The 19005-nt window shown below is 39.1% G+C and overlaps 1 protein-coding gene across 3 annotated transcripts in view; it reads right to left on the bottom strand.

The window, feature by feature from the left end:
• SLC66A2 (solute carrier family 66 member 2) overlaps positions 1-19005 on the bottom strand; it is a 181864-nt gene that overhangs the window by 60110 nt on the left and 102749 nt on the right. For all 3 annotated transcript variants that reach the window (XM_043976829.1, XM_043976828.1, XM_043976830.1), the window contains one exon: positions 10514-10730. In XM_043976829.1, the coding sequence (XP_043832764.1) occupies positions 10514-10730 (217 nt within the window). The remainder of the gene's footprint in view (positions 1-10513; positions 10731-19005) is intronic.

Genomic DNA, 19005 nt, shown 5'->3' with positions numbered 1-19005 from the left:
CATGTATTCTCTGCAGAGGCCCTCCCTTTGCAAGACTAATGTCAAAGCGTCGGTTCATGAGGACAAAAAAAATCGCCCCCTCTGGACAAAACTTTCCTCTCTTCCTTTTCTATATTGTTGTTCACATATTATTAGTTAGCAATAGTTATTATATTGTTTTTACTGTTCCGTCAAGGAAACATTTTGTTTCTTGAGGAACAACAGGGGGGACTGTAACGATTGGAATGACGCCACCTGCTGGATACTTACTGTAGAAGAGTTCTGCCCATGAAGCAAAGGTCTTTGAGGGCAAGACCAGGAGTCAGGAAGTGACGCGGACTAGTGGGAGGAGGAAGGAAGAGACTGGCGCTCAGTCTCGCTCTTTTTCCTTTGGACTCTGGTGGAGAGCGGAGCTAGAAATGTGCTCTCCCTTTAATAGATAGGAATCTAGGCCTTTCTCTCTCTCTTTACCAAATTCTTGTTTTCCTTAATAAACGCTTAAAGGTCTAACTCTTGCTAAAGCTTATAATTTATTGGCGACCACTCATTAGATATTTTAGACAGACTAGCTAGAATTTTAACCCTTAACAGTAGCTACAGTAGTCTGTTCTGGGACTCAGAAAGAAAAACCAGAGCTCTCATTCTTGTTAACTGTCATGCCTATATTCTTTTGCTCTGTTCCTAGAATATCATTTTAGTGAACTAATAGAGTATATTTGGGGTATTCCTTGGATTGGTGGGTGGGACTGCCAGTGCTACTTCTCCATACTGAAAAGCTTAAAGAGGGAAGGGGGAGTAGATCATGATCACCTACAAATTTCTCTAAAAGAGTAAGTCACCTAATTAACATTCTCCTTCAAGGTAGAGATGATTGTAAGCAGCCAGGCTTTCAGCAGCATACCAATAGTAATGCTCTCTTCAAGTTAACCAAGATCAAGCTTTGGAACAAAAAAAAAGGAAGAAAGGTTAGATGCTGAAGTTGTTTGCAGGTCAAATGATGTGTATTTATATACATGCCACATGGGGAATGCGTATGATCAAATTCCATCATTACAAATTTGAAAAACATGCTTTTAAAATAATGTTTATGGGGGCAGCTAAATGGTGCAGTGGATAAAGCACCAGCCCTGGATTCAGGAGGACCTCAGTTCAAATCCAGGCTAAGACACTTGACACTTACTAGCTGTGTGACCCTGGTCAAGTCGCTTAACCCTCATTGCCTGGCAAAACAAACAAAACAAAACAAAAATAATGTTTTAAAGCATGCTTAAGGGAGATGCTGGGGGAAGCTAGTCACAGTTCCCTAAGAAGAGTACTTGGTATCAAACTCCATGGATAGTGTTCTGCTTTGAGATGCAAATACATCTAGCTGAAGTCAGCTGCAATCAAAGATTCTAAGAATGAGGAACAGGGAAAGGAGAGGAGGACAGATCTGTGTCTTTTCACAGGAAAACTGCCTTGACAAAGCATATGCAATTGTGCTATAAATTCATCATTAAGTATTTGGAGAACCTCAATTCCCAAACAGCTAACTTCCAATTTTCTATTATATAAGAAGGCAGACAGAATAAGAAACTGAAATCCCAATACCAGTCCATCCTCCCCAGATCCACTGCTCCACCCCTGGCAGAATGAGAAAGAACAATGACAAAGAAATGGCAAAAGCTGAGTATTATGAGATGAGGGGTTGGGATAATCACCCCATGACAGACGGATATGACTTTATCACCATCATCATCTTCTTCTTCATCATCATCATCAAATCAGGTATTAAGAATATAAAATTGGGGGCAGCTAGGTGGCGCAGTGGATAAAGCACTGGCCCTGGATTCAGGAGTACCTGAGTTCAAATCCAGCCTCAGACACTTGACATTTACTAGCTGTGTGACCCTGGGCAAGTCATTTAATCCTTATTGCCCCACCAAAACAAAACAAAAACAACAACAACAACAAAAAAGAATATAAAATTATCCAAAACATGATATTCCTTAAATTCACCAAAAAATTATTCTAACACTACATTTACAAAATCCAAATACTTCCAGGACAAGTAATTATGCATAAAATAACTCTTCCCACTCCTACTCTTCCCTCTGAGCACAAAGAAGCTCAATCTGACAAATTTTGAGTCGAAATGCATAGCACCAACAAAAGCTAAGTTGTAGCTAGCTATGAAAAGTAGCACAGACTTCAACTGGTTTGTTGGGACATTTCAGATAAATGTAATATTCTCAATACTCCCTCCATTAGGTTAATTACAAAACTGTCACTCACCTACTGAAAAACAAGGTTTTCTCTTGATCAATTTCCAAATTATATAAGTATTTCTCATGTTTCTAGGGTGGGTTTGTTTTAGGTAAGGGGTTTCTTTTATCACTTTGTTTTGTGAGGGGGGAAAAGGAGGAAGAATTTCTAAATTTAATGAATCCATTATATAGTATTTTCCTGATTTATATTTGATAAATATAAAGACAATTGGGAACGAAACCCAACTAGGATTTCTTTCATTTCATAGCTGTTTACTAAGTAGGTATCTACTAGACACATGGAGGTGAGAAAAGATCAAACACACACAAAAATAATAGCAATCCCTGTTCTACCAAAAGCTTATAATATACACAGGGAGATAAAATATACATCACTAACTCCAATAAAGATGAATTACAGATGCCATATAAAATGATTCAGCCCATAAGAAGCTCAATGAAGAAAGAGATAAAATTCCAGCTTCAGTGAAGAGGCAGACTTTCAGAAAATTTGAAGGGAAACCTGATAGTCTCTACCAGAGTCCCCTTGAGAACTTTGAACACTGTCTTGCACATAGTAGATAGTTAATGTTTGCTGAACTGAATTTGAATGCTGGGGGCAGCTAGGTAGCACAGTGGATAAAGCACCAGCCCTGGATTCAGGAGGACCTGAGTTCAAATCCAGCCTCAGACACTTAACACTAGCTGTGTGACCCTGAGCAAGTCACTTGACTTCTCACTGCCCTGGAAAAAAGAAAAAAAGAATTTAAATGCTATATATTTTGAATGGTTTCTTGGCTCATACATGACACATCTCTTTGGTTTGAAAACAAAGGCTAGGAAAAGCAATAATTAGGAATGTTACCTGGAACAGATCTTGGGAAACCAATGACTAGGCCTATATGGGCCATAATTCAACTCACACTGTAATTACCAATTAACCACTAGTGTACCTCCCATCCTTCTGCCTCCAAGGTCTCAATTCAGTTCCACAAGCAGGAGGATGTGACCTTCCAGGTTTCTCTGAAATCCACCTGCTCATCATTTCTTACAGCACAATAGTATTCCATTACATTCATATACCACAACTTGTTCAGACATTCCCCAACTGATGGGCATCCCCTCAATTTCCAATTCCTTGCCACCACAAAAAAAGCAGCTATAAATATTTTTGTACATGTGGGTCCTTTTCCCTTTTTTATGATCTCTTTGGGAAAAAGTCCTAATAGTGGTATTGCTGGGTCAAAGAGTATGCATAGCTTTATAGCCCTTTGAGCAGAATTCCAAACTGCCCTCCAGAATGGTTGGATCAGTTCACAGCTCCACCAACAATGCTCCAATTTTTCCACAGCTTCCCCAACATTTATTATTTTCCTTTTTTGTCATATTAGCCAATCTGATAGGTGTCAGGTGATATCTCAGAGTTGTTTTAATTTGCATTTCTCTAATCAATAGTGATTTAGAGCATTTTTTCATATGGCAATAGATAGCTTTGATTTCTTCATCAGAAAACTGCCTGTTCATATCCTTTGACCATTTCTCAATTGGGGAATGACTTGGATTCTTATAAATTTGATTTAATTCTTGATATATTTTAGAAATGAGGCCTTTATCATAAGTACTGGCTATAAAAATTGTTTCCAGTTTTCTGTCTCCCTTCTAATTGTGGATGCAATGCTTCTATTTGTACAAAAACTTTTAAATTTAATGTAATCAAAATCATCCATTTTGCATTTCATACTATTCTCTGTCTCTTCTTTGGTCATAAACTGTTCTCCTTTCCAAAGATCTGAGAGGTAAACTATTCCTTCCTCTCCTAATTTACCTGTGGTATCACCCTTTATGTCTAAATCGTGTGCCCATTTTGACCTTATTATAGTATGTGGTAAAAAGTGAAAGCTTTTAACAGTTGGTCAGGATAACTGAAAGATGCCAGTTTTTGAAGGACCACCCTTTCGGGGAGGAGACCGTGATGAACTGCCTGTGCGTCTGCTAAGCACTCCACTTCTGGGGTTCGAGCTTAAAGGCAAGGAGAGAACAGAAGTTAGGCTCTTTTTTCGCTCGCTCAACTGGCTTGCTTGGCACACCAAGACGCTGACTCAGATCCTTGGTGATCAGCCTGGTCCTCCGTAACAGCTTGATGCGGTTCTCAGCCTCAGAGGTGGCTTTGGGTTTTTGGTGAGTTCTATACGGAATATAGACTAAGCTTAGATCTAAGACTATTTATTTATATTTCTACTTTCCTATCCCTCTAATCAACATCACCTTGTTTTGTTGGCTAATTAATTCCCAAACAATAAAAGCTCTAACTAAAGCTCAGAGGCTTCTTTCACTTACTGGTCTGGGAGATACATAAGGGAAAGGTTAAAGGGGAGTTTAATGCTCTTGTATCCAATTTTTTTTTTAACTTTTTTTTTTTTTTGCGGGGCAATGGGGGTTAAGTAACTTGCCTAGGGTCACACAGTTAGTAAGTGTCAAGTGTCTGAGGCCAGATTTGAACTCAGGTACTCCTGAATCCAGAGCCGGTGCTTTAATCCACTGCGCCACCTAGCCGCCCCCTCTTGTATCCAATTTTAAATCTCACAAGTATAAGATGTAAGATGTTGGTCTATGCCTAGTTTCTGCCATACTCTCTTCCAGTTTTCCTAGCAGTTTCTGTCAAAAACTGAATTCCTATGGGATGACCATTTTTCAAATGATGTTCTGATTAAGATAAACGGGTGCTACTGATTCTAATTTTGGAAGTCTGATATGATGAATAAATCAGCAATTAACAAGTATTTATTAAGCATCTATTATATGCCACATATTATGCTAGCTAGCAGGGATATAATTACAAAGAATGAAAAATCCATCCTTAGCAAATAGTTTATGTCCTAATGGGGAAGTTAACAAATAAATACGTGTGAGAGTGTGTGCACACATGTGTGTGTGTTATACACACACAATATACATATGGCATAAAGTTTACAAATATACATAGATATAAAGCCAATAAGTACAAATATACCAAATATATATATACAATAGTTTGGGAAGGGAGGGCACTAGCCATAAAGAAGAATGATAAAAGATTTCATGCACAAGTTAGTACTTGAGGTGCATCTTAAAGAAAGAGAGGGCCTCTTTGCCGATAAAGTGGGGAGGAAAGGTACTTCCCAGGCATGATAGCCAATGCGAAGACACAGAGTGAGGAAAAGTGAAAAGGCCACCTTGGCTGGATCACAGATTATGGGAAAGGGAGTAATAACCAATAAGGCTAGATAGACTGGAGCCATGTTATGGAAGGCTTTAAAAGCTAAACAGATGATACCAAGATATAATCTTATATATAACTTATGAAAATTCTATTTGAAACAATGGGAGGTAGTTTAAACAAAGAAGCTGAAAAGATGACTCAAAAGTTAAAAGCTGAGTAGTTCCCACCAGATAGTTTGTCTTTTGGTTGCTCATCTTGAACAATTTTGTGATGAATGGTAACAACAAAATGACTTCTTGGGAACTCCCCCATAAGGTGGTATTATTCACCTTTGGCAACAAAGGTACTCAATAAGCCTTACCCAGGCCTGATCACAAATTATACTGGATACAATATTTAATAGCTAGACACAAATTTCCATCAACAAAAATGTTGCTCATTTTTTTTTGGTAACATAAAAATAATGCCCACATTTGTAAAATACTTTAGAGTTTACAACATTCTTTGACATATGTCATCCAATACAATACTTGCAACAATCCTATGGGACTAAGCAGGACAAAACCCCTATTTGGGATGAGGGCTTCACCAGGCTGTCACTCAAGGCTGCAGAACTATTAACTAGAACTCAGGTCTTTTAATTTACCATTAGTCCTCCAAGGGTATTTCCCAAAATCATTTTTTCATGTGACTAACTTTATGTGACTAGAGATTATTTGAACCCAAAATGTTGCCCTGACCTCAGTAACTCTCCAAGAATGCTAAAGGTAGCTAAAGCTTACATTTTAATGGTGAAGACAACATATAAAGAGAAACTGCAAAGTGAGGGGGTGGGAGGGCACACCAGGGAGGATTTTATGAGGGTGGCAATGTGGTAAGTGAGAAGGAGGAAAAGGTTTCCAGAGAGATTAAGAGCATGAGGTAAACCACAGCTGGGGGCCTTCCTAAAATGGTGGTTCTGAGAAGGAAGTCACCAATGAGAAAAGGCACACTACAGGGCAAAGGTTTCTCGGATGGACAATATGGCTGAGGAAGAGGAAGAGGAGGATTCTGGAAAGGGTCCAGGCTTGAGTGAAGTGAAGGATGGCTATGGTTTCTTCTAAAGGTCATGTTAGATTGTTATGAACTCCCTATTGTTGAAAGCATTTAGGCAAAGGTTAGATAGCTAAATATGGTGATATACCACTAGAGAATTCATACACTGAGGGGTAGACTAGATGATATGATCTAAACTAAAGTTCCTTTCAACTGCAACAGTATGCTGATTTGTACTTCAAAAGGACTCCTATTCTGCAAAAAGATTTACTACAGATTATTTTCTTTTGGGAGGGGGGGAGGGAGAAGAGATTCTTTAGTAAAGTAGGCCTTAAAGTTTGTTTACTAATCCAAAGACTTGGGGGGGTTATAAAGTGAAAAGTGTTAAATATTAAAAGGGTAGTTTATCTATTCTGGAAAAAGTCATTTGTGTATCTAAAGAGGTTTGAAAATTATACCTCTCTGTCTTTACTGGAAGCTTCAAGATTTTTTTTTTTAAATATTGATGACTCCCCAATTGATAAATGGCCAAAGGACATAAACAGGCAGTTTTCAGATAAAGAAATTAAAGTTATCTATAGTTATAGGAAAAAATGTTCTAAATCACTATTGATTAAAGAAATTCAAATTTAAACAACACATTGGCTAATATGACAGAAAAGGAAAGTGGTAAATGTTGGAGAAGATGTGGGAAATTTGGAACACAAATGCAGTGCTGGTGGAGTTGTGGACTAATCCAACCATTCTGGAGAGCAATTTGTAACTATGCCCAAAGGGCTATAAAACTGTGTATACTCTTTGGTGCAGCAATACCACTATTAGGTCTGTATCCCAAAAAGATTATAAAAAAGGGAAAAGGACCCACATGTACAAAAATATTTATAGCAGCTCTTTTCGTGGTGGCAAAGAATCAGAAATTGAGGGAATAGGGATGCCCGTCAATTAAGGTATGGCTTTAGAAATTATGATATATGAATGTAATGAAATACTATTATGCTATAAGAAATGAACAGGCAGATTAAAAAAAAAAAACCTGGAAAGACTTACATGAATTGATGCTAAGTGAAGTGAGAAAAACCAGGAGAACATTGTACACAGTAACAGCAACATTGTGCAATGATCAACTATAATAGATTTAGCTTTCCTCAGCAATACAATGATCCAAGAAAGTTCCAATAGACTCATGATGGAAAATGCTCTCCATATTCAGGAAAAGAACTATGGAGTCTGAATACAGATTAAAGCATACTATTATTACTTTTTTGTTGTTGTTGTTTCTTTTTTTTGGTTTTTCCCTTTTGTTCTGATTCTTCTTTCACAAAATGAGTAATGTGGAAATGTTTAACATGATTGTATATGTATACCCTATATCAGATAAGTTGCTGTCTTGGAGAGAGGAGGGGGGAAAATTTGGAACTCAAAATCTTACAAAAATGAATGTTGGGGCAGCTAGGTGGCGCAGTGGATGGAGCACTAGCCCTGGATTCAGGAGGACCTGAGTTCAAATCCGGCCTCAGACACTTAACACTTACTAGCTGTGTGACCCTGGGCAAGTCACTTAACCCCAATTGCCTCACTAAAAAAAAAAAAAAAAAAGAATGTTGAAGGGGCGGCTAGGTGGCGCAGTGGATAAAGCACCAGCCCTGGATTCAGGAGTTCCTGAATTCAAATCCAGCCTCAGACACTTGACACTTACTAGCTGTGTGACCCTGGGCAAGTCACTTAACCCCATTGCCCCGTTTAAAAAAAAATGTTGAGGGGGGCAGCTAAGTAATACAGTGGATAAAGTACCAGCCTTGGATTCAGGAGGACCTGAGTTCAAATCTGGCCTCAGACACTTGGTACTTACTAGCTGTGTGACCCTGGGCAAGTCACTTAACCCTCACTGCCCTGAAAAGAAAGAAAGAAAGAAAGGAAGGAAGAAAAAAAGAAAACATTGAAAACTATCTCTACATGTAATTGGAAAAAATAAAATACTATTAAGTGGGGAAAAGAAAAAAATATTGATGTCTTTTGTTTTTATATCACTTTCATTTCTAAATATATCCCTACCAGGGGGGTAGCTAGGTGGCACAGTAGATAAAGCACCAGCCCTGGATTCAGGAGGACCTAAGTTCAAATCCAGCCTCAGACACTTGACACTAGCTGTGTGACCCTGGGAAAATCACTTAACCCTTACTGCCCTACAAAAAATAAAATAAATAAATAAATGTATCCCTACCTCCTCTATTACATGATAAATCTGTTGTAATAATGGATAAAAAGGTAGAGGGTGGAAAAGCAGTTCTGCAAAACTATTCAAAACATCAACCACACTTGATAGTACATGCAATGTCCTACCACCATACTATGCAGAGAAGGAAAGGAGTCATGTTTTCTGATCTCTTCTCCAAAGTCAAGTCTGGTCAAGACATAATTATAGAGCATTCAGTTTCACTATTTCTCTTTCCATTTGGGTGATAATCATGGGAGGCAGGATTTGAACCCAAATCCTCTAAATTCACAGTTGATGCCATTTCCAATGTACCATTCTGCATTAGTTCATCTAAGTCTTCCCATTCATCTCTAACTTTCTTCATATTTATCACCACTTAAAGAGAACAATATGACTCTATTACATTACTATATTATAATCTCATTAGACACTCCCAGTCATCTACTTTGTTTTGAGGGACACCTAGATGGTGCAGTGGTTAGAATACTGGACCAAAAGTCAGGAAGAACTAACTTCAAATCTAGCCTCAGACATTTACTAGTTGTGTGACCCTGGGCAAGTCACTTTACCCTGTTTGCCTCAGTTTCCTCATCTAGACAATGAGCTGGAGAAGGAAATGGCAAACCACTCCAGTATCTTTTCCAAGAAAACCCCAAAAGGGGTTCTGAGGAACCAGACACAACAGAAATGAATGAATGACAACTTTGGTTTGAATTCTTTGTTCCCACAAAAAAGTGCTGCTGAGAATATCTTGGTGTGTTTGGGACCTACCTTTCTATCTCTGACCTTCTTGGAATACTATGCCTAGCAGCAGACACCTTTGAATCAAAGTATAAACATTTTAGTCACTTTTTTTCCACACAATCCCAAATTATGTTCCAAAATGGTTGGACCAATTCATAGACCCTCCAGCAATATAGTCATCTACCTATCTTTTCATCTTTGCCAATCTACTAAGGGTGAGGTAAAACCTCAAAGTTATTTGGTGTAGGGGGCAACTAGGTGGTGCAGTGGATAAAGCACCAGCCCTGGATTCAGAAAGACCTGAATTCAAATCCAGCCTCAGACACTTGACACTTACTAGCTGTGTGACCCTGGGCAAGTCACTTAACCCTCACTGTCCCGCCAAAAAACAAAGTTATTTGGTGTAGTATTTCTCTTATTAGTGACTGAAACAATCATTCAAATATAGTTGAAAATATTTTGCAATTCTATTTCTGAGAGCTGTTTGTTTAGATCCTTTGACCACTTACTCACTGGAGACTGGTTCTTGTTCTTATTTGTATATTAATTTCCCATAGAGGCTTCACATTCATCATGTGATCTGATCTATCAAAAAAAAAATAATGATGTACAATGGAGTGAGACTTTCTAGCAGGAAAAATCTGGGGGCAGCTAGGTGGTGCAGTAGATAAAGCACCAGCCCTGGATTCAGGAGGACCTGAGTTCAAATCTGGCCTCAGACACTTGACACTTACTAGCTGTGTGACCCTGGGCAACTCACCTAACCTTCATTGCCCCACCAAAAAAAAAAACAAAAAAAAACCAAAAGGGGAAAAAAATCTGTGCATTTTAAAATGTAATACCAGACCATGTCCTTTGTTGGGACCACACATTCCCTGAATGCTGCAATACTGCCTACTCTTCCAGGACTTGGCTCTGCCGATGGAAACAGAAGATAAAACATCTTTGAAATTAAAAGTAAACTACAATTTGATTTACAAAATATGTCTTGTATACAACTTCCCAGGAGTTTTCAAGGAATATAAAGCAAAGGGTGACTCTAAATGAGAAAATAAACAATTGTTAGCAAGAACCCAGCATCACCCTTTTTCCTACCTCATTCCTTCAGTGGATCTATTCTGGTAGTTCCGATAGAACTGTGGTACACCCAGCATGGCCTCCGTGAATACAGCAAAAAACCCCAGCGTTTCCACAAACAGAGCAGAATCAAGAGAGAGGTAAGTGATGCATCCAGTCACTCCCGTGAAAGTCAAAACACACTGCATGTAGTCAGTGAACTTGCTCCATTGCCAGAAATAATGCAAATCAAAATCTAACAACAGAAGGAGAGAAGGAAGGAAATGTAAAACTTTTAAAGAAAATCTTTATCTGCTATAAAATCTTGATCTGCTCTGTAGTTGAGTTTGTTGGCAGATAAGATTCCAATGAGCAATTTCATCATATGTTATAAACACATATATATATTTGATTTTCTATAGAGTTGACAGGACAAATGGATTTTCATGCAGAAACCATAGTGCTAACATTATTCTCTATGCTATTAATTGTCAGGTTCAATTCCTAGGGTTGGCTGTGTCAGTTTCTTTTAAGAAGTGGTGAACACTTAAATGCAAGGGATGTCAACACAAATCCTGTTCACAAGCATTTTCCAGTACCTACATTGAGCAAAGCACCATGTTAAGCACTATCAAGAGATAGGAAAGGCTTCAATCCTCAAGATGCCCAAAATCTATTAGGGGGGAGGAGAAAACATCTTGAGAAGTTAATATAAATGTACTCCAGTGATACAGAATATGATTAAAAGGGAATAGCATTTACAGAGATTTCTTAAATAATATAACTAGTTCTAGAAGGATGTGATAAACACGAATAAGAGGAGGACATGAATAAAGGAATGGGACAGAATCTAAGTCACGTATTAAGAAAGAACAAGGGGGGGGGGCAGCTAGGTGGCCCAGTGGATAAAGCACCAGCCCTGGATTCAGGAGGACCTGAGTTCAAATCTGGCCTCAGACACTTATTACTTACTAGTTGTGTGACCCTGGGCAAGTCACTTAACTCCAATTGCCTCACCCCCCCCCCCAAAAAAAAAGAGAAAGAACAAGGAGACTGGGTTGGCCAGAAGTCAGGACCTGTGATAGAAAGGAGAAGAAAAGGATACAGGCATCCCTTACACATCTCTATTTTCCCCATTGTGATTTTGATATATCGTGGGTCGGCATAAAAAATAAAATGCAATTTTGGGGGGAGTTTTGTGGAAGCCACAGATGACAGAAAAGTTTTAGAAACTCAGAAATTCATAAAATATGTGTAGTATTGCATAATATGGACCCAAATTTTATAATAATGTACTGTAAACACCCCATAAGAGAAAAAATTCAGGCTTCTTCTCTGGTACAGAGGGAGGGCCAAAAAGATTTTCAAGTGTTAATATGAACATATGGATCACTTGGATTTGATGGAGGTGCCTTATTATCCAAAAGTATTTTTTATGAACCCTGGGTTAATAGGAGCAAATTGCCCTTCAACTAAACTACAAACTGAACCCAGATAGACAGCTGATAAAAGTCCCTACCTGGTGACTTCTTTCCTCAGGATAGTAAGTCCCTATCTTATGGGGAAATCTGGGTGTCCTCATCCTTGCCAAACCCTTTTTTGGAATCCTATAATCTTATCATGATGCTTTGGTATTTCCTCCATACTTATTTTAACTGAAATTGTTAAACAGCTTTTGTTTCTGGGTTGAATTTATCATACTATTGAAACTGATAACACTCTGTAACCCATGGACCAAAAACAAAACAAAACAAAATGAAATCTTATATACCCTCAGAAAGAGGAAGTGCCTGAGCCTTTTCAGGAAGGGTCTCCACATTGTGGAAATTTATTTTGATTTGGGGACCCTACCTTTAGGCTGAGATTAGAAAGCCTTAGGCCCTCAGGGTCTCTTCCCCTCCCCCTCTGCTTCAGCTGAGCCATAAAGCCCCATGGGGCCAGGTCAGACAGCTGGGGAAAAAAAGCCCCCAGCTCCCTCCAACCTGAGCAGAGCTATCCAAAAGATCCCGGATAGCCTGTGCTGAGGCACGTGAGGTGGAAGCACACCCGCCCCAGCCCCAGCCACAGCCCTGGCTGGAGGATTAGCTTGGTCTGTGGGGGTGCAGGAAGCCCCGAGATTTGAGTGGAGAGAAAAAAAGGTATATATAGACCTGGGGGTTAGACTCAGGGGGCGGTCAAGGAGACAGACGGAGAAGAGGTCAAGGGGTGGCTGACGAGATTAGAGAAGTTCAGGCAGACGGATGAGAGAGGCTGAGAAGGGGGACGGACAAGAAGAGGACTAGAGGCAGCTGACGAGATTAGAAAGGTTGGAGAAGACAGACAAGAGGCTACAAGGACACAGTAGAAGACGAGAAGGACTAGGAACAGGGAAAAGAAAGGCGATGAAGGCCAGACTGACAAAGCAGACAGACAGAAGGTCGGTGAGAGAGAAACACAGGGGTTCAGCAGTGGCAGTAAGGAGAGGAAAGTTAGAAGCCAGGGAATTTACAAAGTGAAAGGGGCTCAGAGTTAGAATAAAGGACCTGAATACCCCGAGGCGAGAGGTGGCTAAGTCCCTTATTGTATTAAAAAAGTTCTAAGCCCAGCAGGTGGGAAAGAGACCCCAGTCAGCAGTCAGGATAGCCCCCCAAATTATGCCCAGCTAGTCAGTAAAAATATTTTCATATTTTAATGGTGACCACAAAGGGACTTACGGCCCAATTATAATTTTCATAAACATATAATTTTTCATAAATCCAATTATATAAAATTTTCCAGATTAGATATACTTATTAATTAATTTTTTACAATATTTAATGGTGAGCCAGGTAGGAGTTTCTAACCTACTAACCTGGTAAATCTTTAAAAAAAAAAAAAATTAAAGGGCCACTAGGGAAAAAAAATTTTTTTAAAGAAATTTTTTTTCCACCCACTGCCTCACTTAATTTTTTTTTAAAGCCTCTTAAACCTTATCAGTTTTTTTGCTAGCAGAAAAAAGTCTTAGCATTTATACTGAACCATGTTTGAATATTTGTTTTACCTGTTGCCTTTTTTCATTGGGGTCTCCTGGGACAACATATTGTCTCCCTTTAAAAGGATGACTAGTTCAGTATTTTCATAACCTTACAGGGCTTTTCCTCATCCATACTATAAAAAATTTTTGGAATGATGGGATGAGTGAGTCTATTTTCCCCACTGATCCCATGGTTAATATTACTGGACATATTTTTGACTAATTTTGACCCTTATTATGCTAATATAATAATAGCTCTAGCAATTGTAATTTTTTTCTCTCCATTACTAATATTCTAGCATGGTATTTTCTTATACAACTCTGGAGAGAGAAAAAGAATTGTACCCATAGTGAGTCATGTATTAAGAGGGATGCAAGAGGGGGCAGCTAGATGGCACAGTGGATAGAGCACCGGCCCTGGAGTCAGGAGTATCTGAGTTCAAATCCGGCCTCAGACACTTAACACTTACTAGCTGTGTGACCCTGGGCAAGTCACTTAACCCCAATTGCCTCACTAAAAAAAAAAAAAGAATTTAAAAAAAAAAAAAGAGGGATGCCAGAGCTCCCTCTACTAAAAATGACTTGAGTTCACAAAAAGATGTTGACCAGTCTTTAAAAGCAGATCAGCAGAAGTCTCCTATGCAGGATGCTGCAAAGCATGCTCACAGAAGCATCCCAGCACCTGCACTCTCAGGTCAAACATTTAAAAATCAATAGAAAACCCCTAAAGTGTGTCAATATTGTGAGAAGCAAGGACACTTGTTGAGAGAGTATAGAACCAGAAGGTATGAATTGAGACAGGTAATGACAGAAAGCCTTAAAGACTTTTTTAGGGGAAATAGAAATAATCAGAGAAACTTTTTCCAAAGAGGAAACAATCAAGGCAATTACAGGCCTTATTATAAACAAAATCAGAATAACTTTAGAAGACCCTATCAGGAAGGTATAGAAGGACAGAATCAGGGCAATTATAGGTCTTATTATAAGTACAATCAAAACAAATATAGATCTTATCAGGGAGATACAGACAAGCAGAGTCAAAACTGGTATAGGCTTTTTCAGAAAAATAAAAAGAAGCAAAATGAGAACAGTCACAGACCCTCTCAAAAGGACATAGATCAGGGAAATATGGAAAAATGACGGTGCATAGGGGAGGAATGGACAACAGTAAATATTGAAAATTTTATTTTTCTAGACTTTAAATACATTAATCTTCTTATTCTATTCCATTCTCCTCCCCAGAATAACAAATCTCATGTGATCCTCAAAGTTGGGGACACTTATTATTATTGCTTATTAAAAGCCCAAAGAGTGGAAAAATTAACTAAGAAGCAGCCAAGGGACATTCTAGGAGCAGCTGGGTATTGCAGTCAATGGATACCCTGTTTTGGTAAAATTGCTAAGCCACTTGTGGCTCTAACAAAAAATTCTTTCCGAGTATCTTTGCAGTTGGATTCCCAGTATCTTTCAGCTGTGGCAGAATTGAAGCAGGCACCTTGGCCTGCTGGTGTTGCTGTTCCTGTTTGGAACCAGTTTGGTCCTCATCATCCCATTCCACCTGTACCATTTGTAGGAGAAGGACTTCTTCACCAAGAGCATATGGCTCTAACTTCTAAAAAGGGTTATTGAACCCTATTATTTGGTTCGTAAAACAATTAATGGACATTGAGCCTCGCTGATATTTTAGTTTTTTTTGATAAATTGATGATCACTTCAAGTATGCTGATGTTTAAGCTTTTTTTTTTTTATAAATTGTTTATCAATTTAAGTATCTATTATTGTCATTGTACTAGATAGAGAATTCATGAACAAGATGATGTGGTTTATTTGTTTGATGAAGAGTTTGTAATAATGTTTAATATTAGCCATTTATATTCATTTATCATTTAAATGTCATTGTGACTATGTATATAGCTTTTATTATCCTTAGTGAAAGAGTAGTAATTTTGTTGCATTGGTCATTATACCACTTTCCTAATTGACTCTGGATATGGTTTTGAATTATTATTGTATATATTGCAAGTGTGTCTTATTATGCAGCATAACACGCATTTTTACCATCATATTTTCTTTGGTGAAATTAATAAGAGCTTTATAAATTATGGAAACTCACCATTTCAGAGACTAATTACTCTTACACTGATCTTGATGGAGATGATTCCACTCCATGATGCAGGCCTTGGAGAAAATACATGTACAACAGGAGGAGAGACAGGTACACGTAAGATGCCCTAAGGAGGCTGAGAGAACAGCCATTCAGAGAAACCTGGAGGCAGGATTCCCTTAGTCCAAATACATGCAGTAAGTTCATAGTTTTCTGATAATAGCAGCTATATAAGGCACATCTCTCACTCCAAAAATAGTCTGGTGTCATGGAAGCACCAGCCCATGAACCTGGTTTAACTTAATTTTATTTTGTTTCATTCAGTCTGGTGGCATGGTTAGAATCCATCCACCTGAGGCCTAGCACGATTATTGGATGTCTATGCACCACATGATGGGGTGTGGTAACCTTTCCATAACATTTTCAAGTGTTATCACAGACACATTACAAATTTGGCCTTGATCTAGACATATAATGGTAAAAAGTGTTATTAATTTCATAACTATCTCAATTTTCTATTGAGGGGGGACTCCAATATGTTGTATATGCATAAAGTTCAGATTTGTTTTATACATTTTGAAGAACTTTCACTGCTTTTTGAAGAACTTTCATTATTTAAATTGAACAATTTGGACAATGCTATACTAAAGACTAGTGAAAGCTCAGCAGTATCCAGAGACAGAGACAACAAGAGACAGCCTGTATCCAGACCAGAGTCCAATTCCCTAGATGACATCTCAACCCTCCTTCAAAGACAAGATTTAAAAGACTTTAAATGGACACTTTTGGTTTTTTTCCTACATACACCATCTGTAATGTGTATTTTCTGCAGAGGCCTTCCCTCTGTGGATATTGTCAAAGCACGAGTCCATGAGGGATTGCCCCTCTGGACCATTTTCTTTTCCTGTGTTGTTGTTGACATTGTGTCCTAGCATAGGTTATGGTATTTGGTGTTGCTGCTTCATCAAGGAAACACTACATGTTTCTTTTCGAAGCAAAGGGGGGACTGTAGAAATTTATTTTGATTTGGGGACCCTAACTTTAAACTCAGATTAGAAAGCCTTAGGCCCTCAGGGTCTCTTCCCCTCCCCCTCTGCTTCAGCTGAGCCATAAAGCCCTGTGGGCTGTACAAGATGCCAGGTCAGACAGCTGGGGGGAAAAAAAGCCCCCAGCTTCCTCTGACCTGAGCGAAGCTATCTGAAAGATCCTGGATAGCCTGTACTGAAGCACGAGCTGCTCGAGCACACCCCCACACACACAGCTCTGGCTGGCGGATTAGCTTGGTCTGTGGGGGCACAGGAAGCCCCGAGATTTGAGTGGAGAGAAGAAAAGGTATAAAAGACCTGGGAGTTAGACAGCAAGGTGGGGGGCAGACAAGGACGGAGCAGTTCAGACGGACGAACGAGACGAGGTGGAGAAGAGGTCAAGAGACGGCTGATGAGATTGGAAAGGTTGGAACATGGCAGACTAGAGACGGGGCTACAAGGACGCAGGAGAAGACAGAAGGACTAGAAGCAGAAAAAAGAGAGGCCGAAGGGGCAGACTGACAGTGCAGACAGACAGAAGGTCGGAGAGAGAGAAACGCAGGGGTTCAGCAGTGGCAGTAAGGAGAGGAAAGTTAGAAGCAGGGGGATTTACAAAGTGAAAGGGGCTCAGAGTTAGAATAAAGGACCTGAATACCCCGAGGCGAGAGGTGGCTAAGGCCCTTATTGTATTCAAGAAGTTCGAAGTGCAGCAGGTGGGAAAGAGACGCAGTGGAAAGAGATGTGCCACAATGTAGTCAGGTTGTACATTGTATTTCTCTGTATTCTTAATTTTAAATAGTATCTCATAAATAAACTCTGTTTTGATTATTTGGTTAAGAGGCTTCTTAATATTTTGCTTATCAATTTTGGGAGTGGAGCAGTGTGGTGGAACTTCATAAATGGCCCACATTAAATTAATAGCAGTCAGATATCTGAACAGTCAAAAGTCCCCAGATTAAGTACCCCAGTCAGCTTTAGCCCCAAAATTAGGCTAGTCATTAAAAATATTCATACAACATGATCATGGTTCTTTCTTCTTGGGACAAAATAAATTGTTATTATGTTTTTCCTATCCATTCTCTGATCTGGTTTCTGTGAGGTACCTACTTCTGGTAGGAGAGGCAGAAATAGCCTTCACTGATCTGGGTGAACAAATTGTAGGAGATATTATTGATGTCTCTGACCTATTTATTATCTTGTAGGAAGATGGGTATGAAAACTATATTTAATTTTTTAACAATAGATAGTGGGAAAGCTACAATAACCCCTGCAATATGGAAGGGATAGTTGTATTAGAAAAAAATGGTGGGCAGTAGGCAGAATACAAAGCCAATAGAAGCCTATAGTTTGAAACTCAGTCAATCAGTAAACATATATTAAATACCTACTATATGTTAGACACGGTGCTAAGTGCTCAGAAGACAAAAAAGAGACATAAGACAGTCCTTTGCCCTCAAGGAGCTCACAATCTAATGGGAGAGACAACTAGTAAATGTGTACAAACAAGTTATGCACAGGAAAAATAGAAAATAACAGAAGGAGGGTACTAGAATAAAGAGGAGTTGGGAAAGACTTTCCTGTAGAAGATAGGATTTTAGTTGATACTTGAAGTCAGGGAAGTCAAGAAAGAGAGATGAGGAGGAAGATCATTCTAGGCATGGGGAACAGCCAGAAAGAATGATTAGAGTAGGGAGATGCAGTGCATTTTTCTTGGAACAGTCAGGATGCCAGTGTCACTGGATCCAAGAGTACATGTCAGAGAGCAAGGTATAAGAAGACTGGGAAGGTAGGAAAGGGCTAGGCTACAAAGGGATTTGAATGCCAAAAAGAATAGTTTGTATTTGATCCTGGAGACAATACGGAGCTACTGGAGTTTATTGAGTAAGGGGATAACATGATTGGAACTGTTTTAAGAAAATCACTTTAGTAGCTGAATGGAGGATGGTTGGAGGGAGAGACTTGAGGCAGGCAGACCCACCACAGGCTACTGCAATAACCCAGATGTGAAGTGATGATGGCCTGTATCAGAGAAGAAGCAGTGTCAGAGGAGAGTAAGGGACATATTCAAGAGATGTTGCAAAAATAAAACTGGCAGGCCTTGGCAACAGAATGGATAGGGAGAGTGAGAGAGAAGTTAAAGATAACTCCTGGGTTTCAAGCCTGAGGGACTGGAAGGAATGTGGTGCCCTTGACAGAGATGTCTAAAAGGCAGTTGGAGATGGAAAATTAGAGCTCTGTCAACAAACAGAGAAATTGGGGCATGATAGTGTGAGATTTAAAATTGGATAGTAGATCATAAATCTACCCTACTTAACCTTTCCCTTAATTTATCTCCCAGACTAGTAAATGGAAGAAGCTTTTGGGTTTCTAGATAGACCTTTTATTGTTATGGTAGTCACAAGGTGATGTT

Source organism: Dromiciops gliroides, chromosome 1, assembly GCF_019393635.1.
Source record: "Dromiciops gliroides isolate mDroGli1 chromosome 1, mDroGli1.pri, whole genome shotgun sequence".
Classification (NCBI taxonomy): domain Eukaryota; kingdom Metazoa; phylum Chordata; class Mammalia; order Microbiotheria; family Microbiotheriidae; genus Dromiciops; species Dromiciops gliroides.
Note: the sequence above shows the minus strand (reverse complement) of the source record. Positions and strands in the feature narration are given on the sequence as shown.